The 20,325-nt window shown below is 42.6% G+C and overlaps 1 protein-coding gene across 12 annotated transcripts in view; it reads left to right on the top strand.

The window, feature by feature from the left end:
* micu3a (mitochondrial calcium uptake 3a) overlaps nt 1-20,325 on the top strand; it is a 250,731-nt gene that overhangs the window by 224,633 nt on the left and 5,773 nt on the right. For 2 of the 12 annotated variants that reach the window (XM_085970613.1, XM_085970587.1), the window contains one exon: nt 17,537-17,605. The exons of the other annotated variants lie outside the window; for them this stretch is intronic. In XM_085970613.1, the coding sequence (XP_085826739.1) occupies nt 17,537-17,605 (69 nt within the window). The remainder of the gene's footprint in view (nt 1-17,536; nt 17,606-20,325) is intronic. 12 annotated transcript variants of the gene reach the window in all.

Genomic DNA, 20,325 nt, shown 5'->3' on the forward strand with positions numbered 1-20,325 from the left:
TAAGTTCCTCATTCTCACTGGACACTTGGTTCCCCACTATTTCCGGAATGTTTTTTATGTCGTCTTCTGTGAAGATAGAGACAAAGTATTTGTTTAATGTCTCTGCCATTTCCTTATTCCCCACTATAATTTCTCCTGTCTCTGCCTGTTTACTTTCACTAACCTCTTCCTTTTTATATACCTATAGAAATTTTTACAATCTGTTTTTATGTCTCTTGCTAGTTTACTCTCATATTCTATTTTCTCTCTCTATCAATTTCTTGGTCATCATTTGATGAATTCTAAAATCCTCCCAATCCTCAGACTTACTATTCTTTTTGGCAACATTACAAGCCTCTTCCTTTAATCTAATACTATCTTTAACTTCTCTTGTTAGCCACGGTTGAACAATTTTTCCCGTGAGGTTTTTATTCCTTAAGGGAATGTATATTTGTTGCGAATTACAAATTATTTCTTTAAATGTTTGCCATTGCTTATCTACTGTCATATCTTTTAATCTAGTTTCCCAATCTACCTTAGCCAACTCGCCCCTCATACCTACGTAGTTTGCTTTGTTCAGATTTAAGACCCTAGTTTCGGACTTAACTAAACAACTCTCACACTCAATATAAAATCATATTATGATCATTCTTCCCCAGAGGCTCCTTTTACTACAAGATTATTAACTAACCCTGTCTTATTGCAAAATACTAGATATAAAATGACCTGTTCCCTAGTTAGTTCACATTGAAGTTCATTGCTTATCTCAATGCTTCATTTGAAGTTACTTGCTAAATTCTTGATAACTGTTTTCTCTGTAAAACTATTTTGTCATCTATCTTTTGCTTCCTGCAACTTCCTGTCATATTTATGTTCAGGAAATTCACATTGACCTTCATTACAAACTTCTGGTCATGTCCATATTTGATCTGCTGTGATACTTGACATTGTAGTTCATTGCTTATCTTTGGCACTGTTCTTAAGGTGAAGCAGCTCTTTGTGCACTTACTGCCATATCTGTCTAGTGTTTTCACTTCATTGAGCCTGTCTATAATTTTTTCTGGTTATTGATGGGTTCCTCAGTGCCCGAAAGGGGATATTTTGTCACTCCCTCGCACATCCACCAAAACCTGCAGGTTTGATTGGCTGAACATCATATCAAGTGGTGCAGTAAGCCATCAAGATGCTGCAGATTGATAAAGGTGTCGGGTGTAAAAGTTGCTTCTTCACATTTTCTGTGGTGGATCTCGAGTTAATAGTATTCAGATGGGAACACAATGCCCTCAATCATGGGTGTCAAAATAATCAGCACTTGTAGGAGATGCTGTTGAAATTGATACTGATATCCCATGAATTGCTGTCAGAATAACGGCGAGGCTAATAGCGCTCGCCTTTATTTATGTGCAAAAGTAACTTCAGGCGAGGACAGATGCGCGATTAAACGCAGAAATCGAAAAGTTGCTGTACAAGATGCGCCACGCCGCTGTTAGCTTTGCGAAAACGGCATCTCATTGTCTGGCTCCCCATTTAAATGCCTTGAGCAGCATGAAGTTCCTGTACAATAGCAAAATACTGCGGATGCTGGAAATCTGAAATAACAACAGAAAATGCTGGAAATACTCAGCAGGCCAGGCAGCATCTGTGGAGAGAGAAACAGTTAACCTGAAACGTTAACTCTGTTTCTCTCTCCACGGATGCTGCCTGGCCTGCTGAATATTTCCAGCATTTTCTGATGAAGTTCCTGTACTTGCACTGTAGATACAAAGTAAACTCACCACAGAAAGTTAAATCAAGTTATTTCAAGTCTGTACCCTTTTAATGATGTGATAAGTGTTAATTACTGCCAGCCAACCCCTCTGGCACTGAAAATTAACTATTACAAGTGTGAAGTCTCATTCCTTCAGAAATTAATTGTTATTGGAGAGGTTTTTTTAATTTAATAATTTTTTCTTTCTGTCTCTTTTTTTCTCTCTCTCTCAATCCAATCTTTCTTTTCCCTCTCTTTATTTCTCTTTCTGTACCTGATTTGCCATTGAATTCACCCACTCTGACTTAGAACACGATGGGCCGAAGGGCCTCTTTCTGTGCTGTAAAAACTCTAGATCCCTTGTTCAGACCATGCAATGCTCATTTCATCATCCTTCAATCTGATTGGTTAAGGAGATACACAGTTGCTTGTCATTTTCACTCAGATCCCAGATGCCCTGCAGAGGGTGCCACGTTGTTTCCATCTTGTACTAGCAGTAACTTTCAGCGCAAAATATCATGGAGATTAAATGGGCAAGGACAATTCTAACTAACGGCAGGAATGTATTTGTATAACAGAATAGAGCTGGGCCCAAGAAAAGCAGCGGCAGGAGTCTGACAGAGATGTGGTGTGGGGACGGGGGGGCGGCGTGGGGTGGGGTAACTATGGGAATGTGCTAAAGATGTTGAAGTCTGGCCTGATTCAGATCAGCTTTACTAGTTGAGAAGCTAGTGCGATTTGATAAAATTTGCATTTTGTGAGCATAGATCTACTCAGCTGTGATGCTTTATTCACCCAAGGTTATGATATAATTTCAGGAAATGAAGACTTCAACAGAATTTCACAATTTTTAACTAAACTGAGTTCATTAAAGAGATTACAACATTTCTTACTTTTTGTGATATGCAGTAATGATCCTGCCAATAGACTGCAGAAAACTGTAAACAGTTTGACTTTTTATTAATTCACGGGATGTGTGCGTCGCTGGCAAGGCTATCATTCATTGACTGGTGCAGTAGCAATTCAGCAATCAAAACCATAAAAAATTATATTTTGCATTCAAGCTGATTTGATTCTATATAACTCTTTAAATCCATACTTACCTCTTAAGATATTTATAGTACCTTAATTTGTATCTTTTTTGAATCAAATATTGAAAACAAAAAATGTCATTACTGAAAATGCTAGTGCAATTTTGGAAAACTTTGCTGCCATCTACTGGGGTATATTAGTATTAAAATGCCTATCAATGTCATAAGAGTGTTTTTAAAAAACAGTATTTGAATAGCTCATACATTCTTGAGCTTATAGCACATGGGAAAGAAATGTGTTTGTATACCTGGGAGTTGTGTTTTCCTTCTATCTTACAGCTGTTCAGAACATGAGGTCCAAGAATTGCTCTGTGCTCCACTGTCCCTTGACACTCTTGTCTATTTTGTTGCCTTTGTTTCTGGGCGTTTTAAAATTATTTTCAAGCTTTTCATTTAGATTAATTTTCCCCTCCCAAGGTGTGACAGTGCAAGACATTAAGGGCCATGATTCCCCTCTTTGGGGCAGAATGGTAGTGGGCAGGACTAATGCCAACCTCTTGCCCCAACCCATTTTCCCAGGTAGAATGTGATCATTTGCCATGCAGGGCTCCCAGCAGGATTTCCACCACTGAGGGAAATGAGGCAGTTCTACAGGAGGAGCACCATTACTGCACCAGAAACTGCAGTGAGGGACCTTTAAAGAGGCCGAAGCAAAGATGAAAAAAGTTTCCAGCTTTGTATACTTGACAGGCTGAGGTCTACGAAGGTGTGTATATATATGGAAGCCAAATTGGAGGAGAGGAGTCTACCTCCATCTACAAAAATCAGGGCCTTGCCACAAATGATTCCCCTAGTTTTACTTTTGGGTTCGGGGGCTGCGCGGCCCATTTACAGTTTCGCGCATGCACAAAATTTAACATTGTAAAAGCCGGTCCTGGGCTGCGCGGGATCAGCAGACAGCTGCGCAACTGCGCAGCTTAGAGGGAACGTTGCTTGTCACCACTACCCCGGGCTTACAGCAAACTTTCAGCAGGAAGTGGCAGTAAGATATGCGCACTGGAACAAAATTGACTGGGTTTGCAGAGAAAAATCCAGCCTCTACTGTTGAAGACAAACCCGAGCCAGCCACACACAGTCATATTTCTGAGAGTAGGCCGGAGACTTTACACCAGGGAGGGAAGAAACATTTCACTGTCACGTTAACTGCAATGTTTTAGAGCCTTACTATTCAAGAGGATAATTGCTGCAGTGATTTTGGAAGGAGAGCAGTGGTACATTAGATGGAAAATACTGACACTCACCAAAGTAAACAAGTTAAATATCTGTAAACTACTTTTAAAGAGCTGCTTTTCCAGTTTTTTCCATTTTTTTTCATCTGCTGAAGTTGATAACTGATGCTTGAATACAATTTCATGGGACGTGGAGCTCTGTAGTACTTCACCCAAGTAATTATTTGTGTGAAAGGAAGAACTTGCATTTATACAGTGCCTTTCACGACAGCAGGACATCCAAAAGCGCTTCAGAACCAATTAAGTATTTTTGAAGTGTAGTCACTGTCGGAATGTAGGGAAATACTGCTAATTTGAGCATAGCAAGGTCCCACAAACAGCAATGAAATGAATTATATTGGCTGAGAGGACATTGGGAGAGTTCCCCTGTGCTTCTTCGAAGAGTGGAGTATTGTGTCCAATTCTTAGCACCGCACTTTAGGAAGGATGTGAAGGCCTTAGAGAAGGTGCAGAAAATATTTATGAGAATGATTCCAGGGATGAGGGACTTCAGTTACTTAGATAGACTGGAGAAGCTGGGGTTATTCTCCTTAGAGCAGAGGAGATTTGATAGAGGTGTTCAAAATCATGAGGGGTCTGGACAGAGTAGATAGAGAGAAACTGTTCCCATTGAATCATAGAATCATAGAAATTTACAGCACAGAAGGAGGCCATTCAGCCCATCTTGTCCGTGCCGGCCGACAGAGCTATCCAGCCTAATCCCACTTTCCAGCACTTGGTCCGTAGCCCTGTAGGTTACGGCACTTCAAGTGCATATCCGAGTACATTTTAAATGTGATGAGGGTCTCTGCCTCTACCACCCTTTCAGGCAGTGAGTTCCAGACCCCCACCACCCTCTGGGTGAAACAGTTCCTCATCAAATACCCTCTAAACCTCCTACCAATTAGTTTAATCTATGCCCCCTGGTTATCGACCCCTCTGCTAAGGGAAATAGGTCCTTCCTATCCACTCTATCTAGGCCCCTCATAATTCTATACACCTCAATTAGATCTCCCCTCAATTAGATCTCCCCTCAGCCTCCTCTGCTCCAAAGAAAACAACCCCAGCCTATCCAATCTTTCCTCAGAGCTAAAATTCCCCAGCCCAGGCAACATCCTCGTAAATCTCCTCTGTACCCTCTCTAGTGCAATCACATCCTTCCTGTAATGTGGCGACCAGAACTGCACGCAGTATTCTAGCTGCGGCCTAACTCGTGTTTTATACAATTCAAGCATAATCTCCCTGCTCTTGCCTTTATTAGCCGAGGCATAGAATATAAGTATCCCATATGCCTTCTTAACCGCCTTATCTACCTATCCTGCTGCCTTCAGGGATCTGTGGACATGCACTCCAAGGTCCCTCTGATCCTCTGCACTTCTCAGTGTCCTACCATTTATTGTGTATTCCCTTGCCTTGTTAGCCCTCCCCAAATGCATTACCTCACACTTCTCCGGGTTGAATTCCATTTGCCACTGTTCTCCCCACCTGTCCAATCGATTGATAACTTCCTGCAGTCGACAGCTTTCTTCTTCATTATCAACCACACAGCCAATTTTTGTATCATCTGCAAACTTCTTAATCATACTTCCTACATCTAAGTCCAAATCATTGATATATACCACAAAAAGCAAAGGACCCAGATTGGCAGAAGGGTCGAGAACCAGAGGACACAGATTTAAGGTGATTGGCAAAAGAACCAAAGGCGACATAAGGGGAAACTTTTTTACGCAGCGAGTGGTTAGGATCTGGAATGCACTGTCTGAGAGGGTGGTGGAGGCAGATTCAATCTCATCTTTCAAAAGGGAATTGGATAAGTACATGAAGAAAAAAAATTTGCAGGGCTACGGGGAAAGGGTGGGGGAGTGGGACTAGCTGAAGTGCTCTTGCAGAGAGCCGGCACGGGCTCGACGGGCCGACTGGCATTTTTCCATGCTGTAACCATTCTATGATTCTAGTGTCATGGGATCTTTTACATTCATCTTAGAGAAAAGAAGGGACCTCGGTTATCTAAAAGATGGCACCTCCAGTGCAGAACTGAGGGTGTGGTGCATCGTTGAAGTGCCATCCTGGATTATGCGCTCAAATCCTGGAATGAGGCTTGCACTCACTATTTCTGACTCAGATGAGAGTGCTACTATTGAGCCAAGACTGATGCCGTGAATATCAATTGAGTATTGGTAGGCTGTTTGACCGTAGGAAAATCCGAGGTCGCATTCTGTCCTTATCTGTCATCTCCACACATGCAGTATTCAAGAAGAGCCACTGGGTGGTGACCAAGAACAATCTGTGGCTATTTTTTTTGCCCTGAGGATTGTTGAGGTCAATTTAGTGCTGCCTCCCACTGCAGCCCACTTGAGTTCAGTTAATCCGCATAGACCAGTGATCAAACTTAGGATCTCGCCAGTATGTACAGCTCAGTGCAGCACCAACCAGGCAGTACATTCATCTACTGAGACATCACTGAAGCCAGATGTGCCAAACACTGAGATGTCTGTTTGTTTTGAAAAGCATAATATAGCACTCTCACCTCTGAATTAGAAGGTTGCGAGTTCAAACCCACTTAGGGACTTGACGACATAGGCTGACACTTGAGTGCTGTGGGAGTATTGCATCGTCAGAGGTGCTGCCCATCAGCTGAGATGGTAAACAAAGGCCACACCTGCTTGTTCCAGTGCTTCAGTTGGATATTTAAGACCCCATGGCATTATTAAGGAAAAAAACGAGTTCTTTCTGTGCCTTGGCCAACATTACAACCAACACCACCAAAAATAGATTACCTGGCCTTTCATCTCATTGTTGTTTGTTGGACATTACTGTGTGCAAAATGACTGCCAGATTTACCTACATAATAGTAACTGCACAAAGTAATTCATTCTATGTGAAATGCTTTGGAGCATTTCTGAAAAATGTGAGAAGGTGGTACATAAATGCAAGCTCTTCAGTTGCAATGAAAAGCATGTTCCCTCGCACTGGAAGACTCCGTTAGCCACAACAAACAATTTATTCAAGCTCACTAGTCTTCACACTTTTTAAAGAGGAAATTTTGACTCTTTACCTTGCAGAAAATAACTGATGTTTGATGCAGAAAATTAAAGGGCAACAGTTCTCTTGACCTCAATTCATCTGCTGCAATATATCTTTGCCTAAAAGCATAGGAAGAAAGAAAAGCAGCAAGGTTTAAATCATTTTAATTGCTATATATTGCATATACAGTGAGGCTTGACCTCATATACAACTTATTCATGTTTTTGTTACTTGTGGGTTACAAGACCCACCTCACTAGAGGGATAAGCAAATCCTAAATGTATTCACTATGGGGAAGGCTAGAGGGACAAACTTCAATGGACTAAATGGCCTGTTTTCATTTCTTTTGCATATAATTTTTATCTTTACATCTATATATAGCATCTGTCGCACTTCAGATGGTCAAAAACATTTTTTTTTAAAAGCAAAGGCAGTTTGTTTATGTTGGTTTCTTTTGAAGCCAGAAATTTATAAGCACCTGTGAATCTGCAAATTTTCTTCACCACCAGCAACTAATAGAACCATTGAAATGTACAGCACAGTGGACGTGATCCACCCCAGTACCTCAAATCTCTCCTCATAACTATAGTAACTTTAATTACCTCAGGATTTAACAACAATGAGTTTGTGGTCTTAAAGAACCAGATCAGACTAAGCACAACTTCAGCCCAGCAGACTAATGCATTGTACATTATATGATATATCGTCATGTCTTTATAAAACAGCAAGTCATCTGACTTGACGAGCAATTTACATTGATATACATCTTGTCACGTCTCTCAGATATGCCCTGTAGCACTTCACACAATTAATTACTTTAAAGTGCAGTCACTATTAATCTATGCTCAAATGAGACAGCAATTTGCATAGAGTAAGGTCCCACAAACCACAATGAGACAAATGCCCAGCTTATCTGTTTTTGGTGGTGGTTGAAGAAGGAATGTCGGCCAGTCCTCCTTGCTCTTCTGAGAAACTGGCCTGGGATCTTTAACATCCACCTGAGACAATATGACAGGCAAATTGTGCCTGGGTTTAATATCTCATCCAAAGGATGGCACTTCTGACAATGCAGCATTCCCTCAGTACTGCACTGAAGTGCTGGCCTGTATTATATGCTTAAATCCTGGAGGGGGCCTTACCCACAGCCTTTTGACTCCAAGGCAAGACTGCTACCAACTGAGACAAGCAGAGATTACATTTTTCATCTAGTGCATAATCCATCATACTCTCCAGCACACAAAACCCATGATTGGTTCAAATTTCTCAGTGGTGTAAACCATCAAATTACAGACTGTGTTAAAGTGGCAAATCAAAAACTTAGAAAAATGTTCAGATAGAAGAAAGCTGCAATCTGGAAGCACCAAAGCTGCAGTTAACAGCCCCAACTACCACAAAACCACCACAATACCAATCAAAACGATCAATACTTTTTCCAGTTCACCTCAGTAGCCATGTTAGTTTACATGCAGTTGAGGATGTAGCACTTAGAATTACATTTATAACAAACATGTAAAAACTTAAATTATTATGGGGAAAAAAGACTAAACCTACCTATAAAGTTAGCCATTTTGTCTTAAAATACTTTCAAGAACTTTCCCCAGCACAAGCATACCCTTCTCTCTGGCCCTGTGCTTGAGTCCTCTGTTTCTTAAATATTTGTTGCCTTTCCAGCTGATATGAAGATTCACCAAGGTAACAGACTGCAACTCCCAGAATGAACAGACATCACTTTGTGTTACCTGCTTGGGAGGGAGGGAAAGTAGGGCTTGTAAGTAGGGCTGTCAGCCAATTCTTTTTTTTTAATTGGTATAAACACTTAACTTTTTTTGAGATATGCACATTTTGGGTAGGAGGGAGAGGAAATAAGTCCATTCAGACTTGGTAAAAGTTAAAGGTCACCAATTGGGTAAATCAGTGAAGTACCATTTCATAGATGGAGAAAGAGAGTAAGAGATACACAGAAACAAGAGCAACAGTGTGTTATTGGGGGGAGACCTAGAGTGAGGAAAACTATCAAACAGACGAAGAGACAATGCAATAAAGTGCATGAGGCATATAGAGAAAGAGTAGAAGGCAAACAAAGGCACAGCAAGATGGAAAGAATTAGAAAGGGCAAGACACAAAGTAGAGACACAGTTAAGAGAAGACAGAGTCACGTTTTATTTGTCCGTGAACAACATGACAGAATTCAACATCCAGGGATATTCAATATTCAGGAAGGAGGCAAAAAGGAAAAGGCGGTGGGGTAGCATTGCTGGTTAAAGAGGAGATTAACACAATAGTAAACAAGGATATTAGCTCTGATGATGTGGAATCTGTATGGGTAGAGCTGAGAAATACCATGGGGCAGAAAACATTAGTGGGAGTTGTATACAGACCCCCAAACAGTAATGCTGAGGTTGGGGATGGCATTAAACAGGAAATTAGAGATGCGCGCAATAAGGGCACAGCAGTTATCATGGGTGACTTTAATCCACATATAGATTCGTCTAACCAAATTAGTAACAATACTGTGGAAGAGGAATTCCTGGAGTGTATACGGGATGGTTTCCTGGACCAATATGTCAAGGAACCAACTAGAGATCAGGCCATCTTAGACTGGGTATTATGTAATGAGAGAGGATTAATTAGCAGTCTTGTGCGAGGCCCCTTGGGGAGGAGCGATCATAATATGATAGAATTCTTCATTAAGATGGAGAGTGAAGTAGTTGATTCAGAGACTTGGGTACTGAATTTAAATAAAGGAAACTACGATGGTATGAGGCGCGAGTTGACTAGGATGGATTGGGGAATGTTACGTAAAGGGTTGACGGTGAATAGGCAATGGCAAACATTTAAAGATCGCATGGATGAACTACAGAATTTGTTCATCCTGTTTGGCATAAAAATAAAACAAAAAAGGTGACTCAACATTGGCTAACAAGGGAAATTAGGGATCGCATAAGGTCCAAGGAGAGGACATATAAATTGGCCAGAAAAAGCAGTAAACCTGAAGATTGGGAGCAGTTTAGGATTCAGCAAAGGAGGACAAAGGGATTAATTAAGAGGGGGGAAATAGATTATGAGAGTAAGCTTGCAGGGGACTGTAAAAGCTTCTATAGATATGTGAAGAGAAAAAGATTGGTAAAGTCAAGCGTAGGTCCCTTGCAGTCAGAATCAGGGAAATTTATAATGGGGAACAAAGAAATGGCAGACCAATTAAATACATACTTTGGCTCTGTCTTCACAAAGGAGGACACAAATAAACTCCTGGAGATGTCGGGGAACATAGGGTCTAATGAGAGGGAGGAACTGAATGAAATCAGTATTTGTAGGGGAATAGTGTTAGGGAAATTGACGGGATTGAAGGCCGATAAATCCCCAGGGCCTGATAATATACATCCTAGGGTACTTAAGGAAGTGGCCCTAGAAATAGTAGATGCATTGCTGGTCATCTTCCAAAATTCAAAAACTCTGGCACAGTTCCCATGGATTGGAGGGTAGCTAATGTAACCCCACCATTTAAAAAAGGTGGTAGAGAAAAAACAGGGAATTATAGACCGGTAAGTCTGACATCGGTAGTAGGGAAAATGCTAGAGTCCATTATAAAAGATGTAATAGCAGAGCACTTGGAAAACAGTGACAGGATCGGACAAAGTCAACATGGATTTACAAAAGGTAAATCATGCTTGACTAATCTACTGGAATTTTTTGAGGATGTAACTGGTAGAATAGATAAGGGAGAACCAGTGGATGTGGTGTATTTGGACTTTCAGAAGGCTTTCGATAAGGTCCCCCATAAGAGACTAGCGTGCAAAGTTAAAGCACATGGGATTGGGGGTAAGGTACTGACTTGGATAGAAAACTGGTTGGCAGACAGGAAGCAAAGAGTTGGAATAAACGGGTCTTTTTCCGAGTGGAAGGCGGTGCTAGGACCCCAGTTATTCACAATATATATTAATGATCTAGACGAGGGAACTAGATGTAATATCTCCAAGTTTGCAAACGACACAAAGCTGGGTGGGCGTGTGTGCTGTGAGGAGGATGCAGAGAAACTCCAGTACGATTTGGACAGATTGGGCAGATGCATGGCAGATGCAGTATAATGTGGATAAATGCGAGGTTATCTACTTTGGTGGCAAAAACAGGAAGGCAGATTATTATCTGAATGGCAATAGATTGGGAAAAAGGAAGTGCAACGAGACCTGTGTGTCCTTGTGCACCAGTCGCTGAAGATAAGCATGCAGGTGCAGCAGGCGGTTAAGAAGGCAAATGGTATGCTGGCCTTCATAGCGAGAGGATTCGAGTACAGGAGCAAGGATGTCTTGTTGCAGTTGTGCAGTGCAGTGCAGTGAGACCACACCTTGAGTATTGTGTGCAGTTTTGGGCGCCTTATCTGAGGAAGGATGTTCTTGCCATGGAGGGAGTGCAGCAAACTTAGAAAATTCTAACAGGAGTTAGAAATATTAACTGGGATAGTCAGAGTGTGAAAGGCTCAGAGGGTGTAGAATTCTTAAAGTGCATCCAGGAGAGCTTTTTGAGCCAGCATGTAGAAAGTCCTACAAGAGAGGGGGCGGTACTGGACCTAATTCTAGGGAATGTGGCCGGCCAAGTGGAAGAAGTGCTAGTAGGTGAGCACTTTGGTGACACTGACCATAATATGGTGAGATTTAAGGTGGTCATGGAAAAGGACAGGGATGGGCCGGAAATAAAGGTTCTAAATTGGGGGAAGGCCGATTTTAATAGGATAAGGCAGGATCTGGCCAAAATGGACTGGGATCAGCTACTTGTAGGAAAATCCGCATCTGAGCAATGGGAGGCTTTCAGAGGGGAGATTGAGATCATACAATGGCAACATGTTCCCGTAAAGGTCAAGGGTGGTTCCAAAAACCACAGGGAACCTTGGATGTCAGGAGATATACGAGAATGGATTAGGAAAAAAAGGAGGGCTTTTGGCAGATACAAAAGGCTAAAGACGGAGGAAGCCCTAGAGGAGTACAAAAAGTGCAGGGGGATACTTAAAAAAGAAATTAGGAGATCAAGGAGGGGCCATGAAATAACACTGGTGAGCAAAATAAAGGAAAACCCTAAGATGTTTTATAAGTATATTAAGGGTAAGAGGATAACTAGGGAAAAAATAGGGCCCATTAGGGACAAAAGTGGCAATCTGTGTGTGGAGCCGGAAGATGTAGGAGGGGTTCTAAATGAATTTTTTGCATCTGTTTTCACTATGGAGAAGGACGATGTAGACATAGAAATCAGGCAAGGGGACTGTGATACGCTCGAACATATTAACATCGAGAGGGAGGAGGTATTGGCGGTTTTAGCAGGCCTAAAAATGGATAAATCCCCAGGCCCGGACGAAATGTATCCCAGGCTGCTGTGTGAGGCAAAGGAAGAGATTGCGGGGGCTCTAACACATATATCCAGAACCTCTCTGGCCACAGGGGATGTGCCAGAGGACTGGAGAACCGCTAATGTAGTACCATTATTCAAGAAGGGGAGTAGGGAAAAACCGGGGAACTACAGGCCAGTGAGCCTAACATCAGTGGTAGGAAAATTATTGGAAAAAATTCTGAGGGACAAAATTAGTCTCCACTTGGAGAGGCAAGGATTAATCAGGGATAGTCAACATGGCTTTGTCAAGGGAAGATCATGTCTGACTAATTTGATTGAATTTTTTGAGGGGGTGACTAGGTGTGTGAATGAGGGTAACGCAGTGGATGTGGTATACATGGATTTCAGTAAGGCCTTCGATAAAGTCCCACACAGGAGACTGGTCAAGAAGGTAAGAGCCCATGGAATCCAGGGTGCCTTGGCACATTGGATACAAAACTGGCTTAGTGGCAGAAGGCAGAGGGTGATGGTCGAAGGTTGTTTTTGTGACTGGAAGCCTGTGGCCAGTGGGGTACCACAGGGATTGGTGCTGGGTCCCTTGCTGTTTGTGGTCTACATTAATGACTTGGATATGAATGTAAAAGGTATGATCAGTAAGTTCGCGGATGATACAAAAATTGGTAGGGTGGTAAATAGCGAGGAGGGTAGTCTCAGTCTGCAGGACGATATAGATGGGTTGGTCAGATGGGCGGAACAGTGGCAAATGGAATTTAACCCAGAAAAGTGCGAGGTGATGCACTTTGGGGGGACTAACAAGGCAAGGGAATACACAATGAATGGTAAGACCCTAGGCAAGACGGAGGGTCAGAGGGATCTGGGTGTGCAAGTACACAGATCCCTGAAGGCGGTGGAACAGGTGGATAAGGTGGTAAAAAAGGCATATGGGATACTTGCCTTCATTAGCCGAGGCATAGAATATAAGAGCAAGGAGGTTATGATGGAGCTGTATAAAACACTGGTTAGGCCACAGCTGGAATACTGTGTGCAGTTCTGGTCGCCACACTACAGGAAGGATGTGATCGCTTTGGAGAGGGTGCAGAGGAGATTCACCAGGATGTTACCAGGGCTGGAGCGCTTCAGCTATGAAGAGAGACTGGGCAGATTGGGTTTGTTTTCCTTGGAGCAGAGGAGGCTGAGGGGGGACATGATTGAGGTGTACAAAATTATGAGGGGCATAGATAGGATGGATACTAAGGAGCTTTTTCCCTTAGTAGAAGGGTCAATGACTAGGGGGCATAGATTCAAGGTAAAGGGCGGGAGGTTTAGAGGGGATTTGAGAAATAACTTTTTCACCCAGAGGGTGGTTGGAGTCTGGAACTCACTGCCTGAAAGGGTTGTGGAGGCAGGAACCCTCACAACATTTAAGAAGCATTTGGATGAGCACTTGAAATGCCATAACATACAAGGCTACGGACCAAATGCTGGAATATGGGATTAGATTAGACAGGGCTTGATGGCCGGCGCGGACATGATGGGCCGAAGGGCCTCTATCCGTGCTGTATGACTCTATGAGGACTAGACCGATTAGATGCAGGAAGGCTGTTCCCGATGGTGGGGGAGTCCAGAACCAGGGGTCACAGTCTAAGGATAAGGGGTAAGCCATTTAGGACTGAGATGAGGAATTTCTTCACCCAGAGAGTGGTGAACCTGTGGAATTCTCTACCACAGAAGACAGTTGAGGCTAATTCATTAAATATATTCAAGGAGGAGTTAGATATATTTCTTAAGGCTAAAGGGATCAAGGGATATGGGGAGAAAGCCGGGACAGGGTACTGAATTTGGATGATCAGCCATGATCGCATTGAATGGCGGAGCAGGCTCAAGGGGCCGAATGGCCTACTCCTGCTCCTATCTTCTATGTTTCTAGATCAATTATATTGGCCCAGATTTTGCATTAAGAATTACGGTGAGGCTATTGGCGCTCACTGTTATTGAGGAGTAAATCAGACAGCAACTTCCAGCATCCGCACATGCGCAGTTAAATGTGGAAATCGGGAAGTTGCTCTCTGATTTGCCCTCTTCCTTCACAAGCTTGGCTACACCGGTACCTCGGCATTCAAACATATGAAGGATGTGAAGTTGTGGTACTTACCCACTAGATACGCACTAAACACGCCAGAAAAAAATGAGGGCTTGTCCATGTAAGTTAATTTTTAACAGCGTGATAATTACTGCCAAAGAACCTCTCTGGCGCTGAAAGTTTACCTTTACAAGTGTGGAGTCTCATTCCTTCAGATTTTAATTATTGTTGGAGATTTGTTTTAAATAAAAATTGTTATTTTTACTTTTTCTTTTTTAACTCTCCCTCTTAATCCCATCTTTCACTCTCTATTTCACTTTCTGTACATGATTTTACATTGCATTAAATATTCTAACTTGCATTCCCTGGTTTAGATTCTGCGTGCCTCAGTAAGGATTGTTCAATCTGATTGGTGGAAGAGACACGTTGTTGCTTGCCTTGTTTACACAGGTCCCAGATCACCTGTAGAGGGCAATGCGTTGCTTTGACTGTCTGATAACTGCAAATCGCAGTGTAAAAGCCCACAGAAATTCTGTGGGCAAGTATAAGCATAATGAACGGCAAGTGCTGTTTGTTCGCCACTGACCTCAAAATCCCGGCAAATATGTATTGCATTGTGCATTTCGTGGTATAATGCTCCTGTTCTAAAATTGTGTATTTTGTAATGTGTCTTGAGCAATGTTGTGGGAGATCTATTATCAATTTAAATGTCTTGGAATTCTAACAAATGTTTATAGTTATCTGATAATGCAGTAAAATTTGTGAAGAGGTTCCTTTAGTACAATACTATATCTACTCCAGAGAATTAGAGTCAAACCATTGGTCTTATCAAATTAAATTGACCTAAAACTTGACTATAGCTTCCAATCAGTGTTTAAATGTTGTTTGATTTGAAACAGTTTAAAAAAAAAAAAAGAAATATGGAGTGATCCTACATAAATTGGCCCATTTAAAGAAAGTATCAAAATCGGTAGTTAACGAATATAATCCAATACTAGAAAGTTTTACTATTAAATATTGCCTCTGAAGACCTCAAGGACATGACACAAAACTCAGTGTACTAACAACTCCATTATTCATATCAATAATGCTACAAATATCACAATTTGGTATCAGTGACCATAGTAAAAGTAACTGGTACTTAGTGTGTTGCATACTATACTATATCACAGCATTAGTTGGGTTTGCTCCTACACTAATAAAATTCAATTTCAAGTGGTGATAGAAACATAGAAACATAGAAGATAGGAACAGGAGTAGGCCATTCAGCCCCTTGAGCCTGCTCCGCCATTCAATGCGATCATGGCTGATCATCCAATTTCAGTACCAGGTCCCTGCTTTTTCCCCATACCCCTTGATCACTTTAGCCTTAAGAAATATATCCAACTCCTTCTTGAATATATTTAATGAATTTGCCTCTACTGCCTTCTGTGGTAGAGAATTCCACAGGTTCACCACTCTCTGGGTGAAGAAATTCCTCCTCATTTCTGTCATAAATGGCCTACCCCTTATCCTTAGACTGTGACCCCTGGTTCTGGACTCCCCGACCATCGGGAAGATCCTTCCTGCATCTAGTCTGTCCAGTCCTGTCAGAATTTTATAAGTTTCAATGAGATCCCCTCTCATTCTTCTAAACTCCAGCGAGTACAAGCCCAATCGTTCCAATCTCTCCTCATACGTCATTCCTGCCATCCCAGGTATCAGCCTGGTGAATCTTCGCTGAACTCCTTCCATGGCAAGAACATCCTTCCTCAGATAAGGCGAACAAAACTGCACACAATACTCAAGATGTGGTCTCACCAAGGCCCTGTACAACTGCAGCAAGACATCCTTGTTCCTGTACTCAAACCCTCTCCCTACGAAGGCCAACATACCATTTGCCTTCATAACTGCCTGCTGCACCTGCATGCTTACCTTCAGCGACTGGTGCACAAGGACACCCAGGTCTCGTTGCACTTCCCCTTCTCCCAATCTATTGCCATTCAGATAATAATCTGCCTTCCTGTTTTTGCCACCAAAGTAGATAACCTCACATTTATCCACGTTATATTGCATCTGCCATGCTTCTGCCCAATCACCCAACCTGTCCAAATCATCCTGGAGTTTCTCAGCATCCTCCTCACAGCACACACGCCCACCCAGCTTTGTGTCGTCTGCAAATTTGGAGATATTACATCTAGTTCCCTTGCCTAGATCATTAATATATATTGTGATGAATAGCTGGGGTCCAAGGACCAATCCCTGCGGTACCCCACTAGTCACTGCCTGCCACTCGGAAAAAGACCCGTTTATTCCAACTCTTTGCTTTCTGTCTGCCAACCAGTTCTCTATCCAAGTCAATACCTTACCCCCAATCCCATGTGCCTTAACTTTACACACTAATCTCTTATGCGGGACCTTATCGAAAGCCTTCTGAAAGTCCAAATACACCACATCCACTGGTTCTCCCTTATCTATTTTGCCAGTTACATCCTCAAAAAATTCCAGTAGATTAGTCAAGCACGATTTACCATTTGTAAATCCATGTTGGCTTTGTCCGATCCTGTCATTGTTTTCCAAGTGTTCTGCTATTACATCTTTTATAATGGACTCTAGCATTTTCCCCACTACCGATGTCAGGCTTACCGGTCTGTAATTCCCCGTTTTCTCTCTACCACCTTTTTTGAATAGTGGGGTAACATTAGCTACCCTCCAATCCATGGGTACTCTTCCAGATTCCATCGAATGTTGGAAGATGATCAGCAGTGCATCTACTATTTCTAGGGCCACTTCCTTAAGTACCCTAGGATGTAGATTATCAGGCCCTGGGGATTTATCGGCCTTCAATCCCATCAATTTCCCTAACACTATTTCCCTACAAATACTGATTTAGATTCTATGTCAGGTTCACAACTGCAAATGACATCAAAGTAAGATGCAGTAATTTCTACTAATGCTGACCTTTACTGGTCTAATATTTGCTACTAAGTCAGCATCTTGGATAAAGTACATTTAACTTTTCAGGTATTTAAAGTCATAGCTCATTAAAACCACAACTTGCATACTACTTATTGCTACTATCTCTTCTGCTTTCCTACCTTGCATTCAACAGGGCTACAAGTCTACACAGGGATATCCCAGTTTCAAAATCTGCCTAAAAAAAGAGTTTGTCAGCAGATAAGTATGTTGAATTTATAATTTGCTTCTCATTAAAGAGATAATTATATGGCTTGTTGAGAATAAATGCTGATGTATATTATTTAAATACTTACCTTTGACACTTGCAGTGTAATTCCATTGAAGGTTTTTTGCTCATTAACAATTTGTGACCATAATCGCATTGAGCATTAGGAACAGAGACGGTGCTTCCTATTGTTCCCAAATGGGACATGCACATCTGTGGCGCGAATGTTACCTGCCACTTATCAGCCCAAGCCTGAACGTTGTCCAGGTCTTGTTACATGTGGGGATGGACTGCTTCATTATCTGAGGAGTTGCAAATGGAACTGAACACTGCAGCCATCAGCGAACATCCCCATTTCTGACCTTATGATAGAGGGAAGGTCATTGATGAAGCAGCTGAAGATGTTTGGGCCTAGGAGTCTGCCCTGAGGAACTCCTGCAGTGATATCCTGGGGCTGAGATGATTGGCCTCCAACAACCACAACCATCTTCCTTTGTGCTAGGTATGACTCCAGCCAGTGGAGAGTCTTCCCCCTGATTCCCATTGACTTCAGTTTTACTCGGGCTCCTTGATGCCAGACTCAGTCAAATGTTGCCTTGATGTCAAGGGCAGTCACTCTAACCTCACTTCTGGAATTCAGCTCTTTTGTCCATGTTTGGACCAAGGCTGTAATGAGGTCTGGAGCCGAGTGGTCCTGGCGGAACCCAAACTGAGTATCGGTGAGCAGGTTATTGGTGAGTAAGTGCCACTTGATAGCACTGATGACAACACCTTCCATCACTTTGCTGATGATTGAGAGTAGACTGATGGGGCAGTAATTGGCCGGATTGGATTTGTCCTGCTTTTTGTGGACAGGACCTACCTGGGCATTTTTCCACATTGCCGGGTAGATGCCAGTGTTGTAGCTGTACTAGAACAGTTTGGCTAGAGGCGCGGCTGGTTCTGGAGCACGTCTTCAGCACTATAGCCGGGATGTTGTCGGGGCCCATAGCCTTTGCTGTATCCAGTGTGCTCAGCTGTTGCTTGATATCACGTTTCTTGATGTATCTTATTGGTTACATAGAATTACATAGCATAGAAACAGGCCATTTGGCCCAACTACTCTGCCGGTGTTTATGTTCCACACATGGTTATGCTGGAAAGAACAAAACAAGATGTTATTCCCAAGAACAATAAAGGAGACTCGATGAACTTAGGAATAGGAGTAGGCCATTTAACCCCGCAAGTCTGTTCCGCCATTCAGTGAAATCATGGGTGATCTGCGACCTAATTCCATATACCCGGTTTTGGCCCATATCCCTTAATACCTTTGGTTAATAAAAATCTATCAATCTCAGATTTAAAATTAACAATTGATCTAGCATCAATTGCCGTTTGCGGAAGGGAGTTCCAAACTCTATCATCAAAGTGTTTCCTAATTTCACTCCTGCGAGGTCTGGCTCTAATTTTTAGACTATGCCTGCTAGTCCAAGACTCCCCAACTAGCGGAAATAGTTTCTTTCTATCTACCCTATCTGTTCTCCTTAATATCTGGAAAACTTCAATCAAATCACCCCTTAACCTTCTAAATTCTAGAGACTAATACCCTAATTTGTGTAATCCCTTGGAGTCCAGGTATCATTCTCATAAACCTACGCTGCACTCCCTCCAAGGCCAATATATTCTTCCTAAGGTGTGGTGCCCAGAACTGCTCGCAGTACTGATCCACAGGAGTGATCTAACCAGGGCTTTGTATAGCTGCAGCATAACTTAGATAATGAAGCAGTCCATGCCCACATGCAACAAAACCTGGACAACGCTCAGGCTTGGGTTGATAAGTGGCAGGTAACATTCACGCCACAGATGTGCCAGGCAATGACTATCTCCAACAAGCGAGAGTTTAACCACTGCCCCTTGACATTCAACGGCATTACTATCGGCAAATTCCCCAACATTAACATCCTGGGGGGGGGGGGGTCACCATTGACCAGAAGCTTAACTGGACCACCAAATAAATACTGTGACAACAAGATCAGGTCAGAGGCTGGGTATTTGCAGCAAGTGTCTCTCCTCCTGACTCCCCAAAGCCTTTCCACCATCTATAAAGCACAAGTAAGGAGTGTGATGGAATACTCTCCACTTGCCTGGATGAGTGCAGCTCCAACAACACTCAAGAAGCTTGACACCATCCAGGACAAAGCAACCCACTTGATTGGCACCCCATCCACTACCTTAAACATTCACTCCCTCCACCACCGGTGTACCGTGGCTGCAGTGTGTACCATCTACAAGATGCACTGCAGCAACTCGCCAAGGCTTCTTCGGCAGCACCTCCCAAACCTGCGACCTCTTCCACCTAGAAGGACAAGGGCAGCAGGTACATGGTAACGCCACCACCTCCAAGTTCCCCTCCAAGTCACACACCATCCTGACTTAGAAGTATATCGCCGATCCTTCGCCATCACTGGGTCAAAATCCTGGAACTCCCTACCTAATAGCACTGTGGGAGTACCTTCACCACACGGACTGCAGCGTTTCAAGAAGGCGGCTCACCACCACCTTCTCGAGGGCAATTAGGGATGGGCAATAAATGCTGGCCTTGCCAGCGACACCCACATCCCATAAACGACTAAAAAAAAAACTTCTACCCCCTTGTATTCTAGACCTCTAGATATAAAGCCCACCATTCCATTAGCCTTTTTGATTATTTTCTGCACCTGTTCATGATATTTTAATGA

The sequence above is a fragment of the Somniosus microcephalus genome, chromosome 2, assembly GCF_052327205.1.
Source record: "Somniosus microcephalus isolate GS21.2 chromosome 2, FLI_Smic_1.0, whole genome shotgun sequence".
In the NCBI taxonomy this organism is placed as follows: domain Eukaryota; kingdom Metazoa; phylum Chordata; class Chondrichthyes; order Squaliformes; family Somniosidae; genus Somniosus; species Somniosus microcephalus.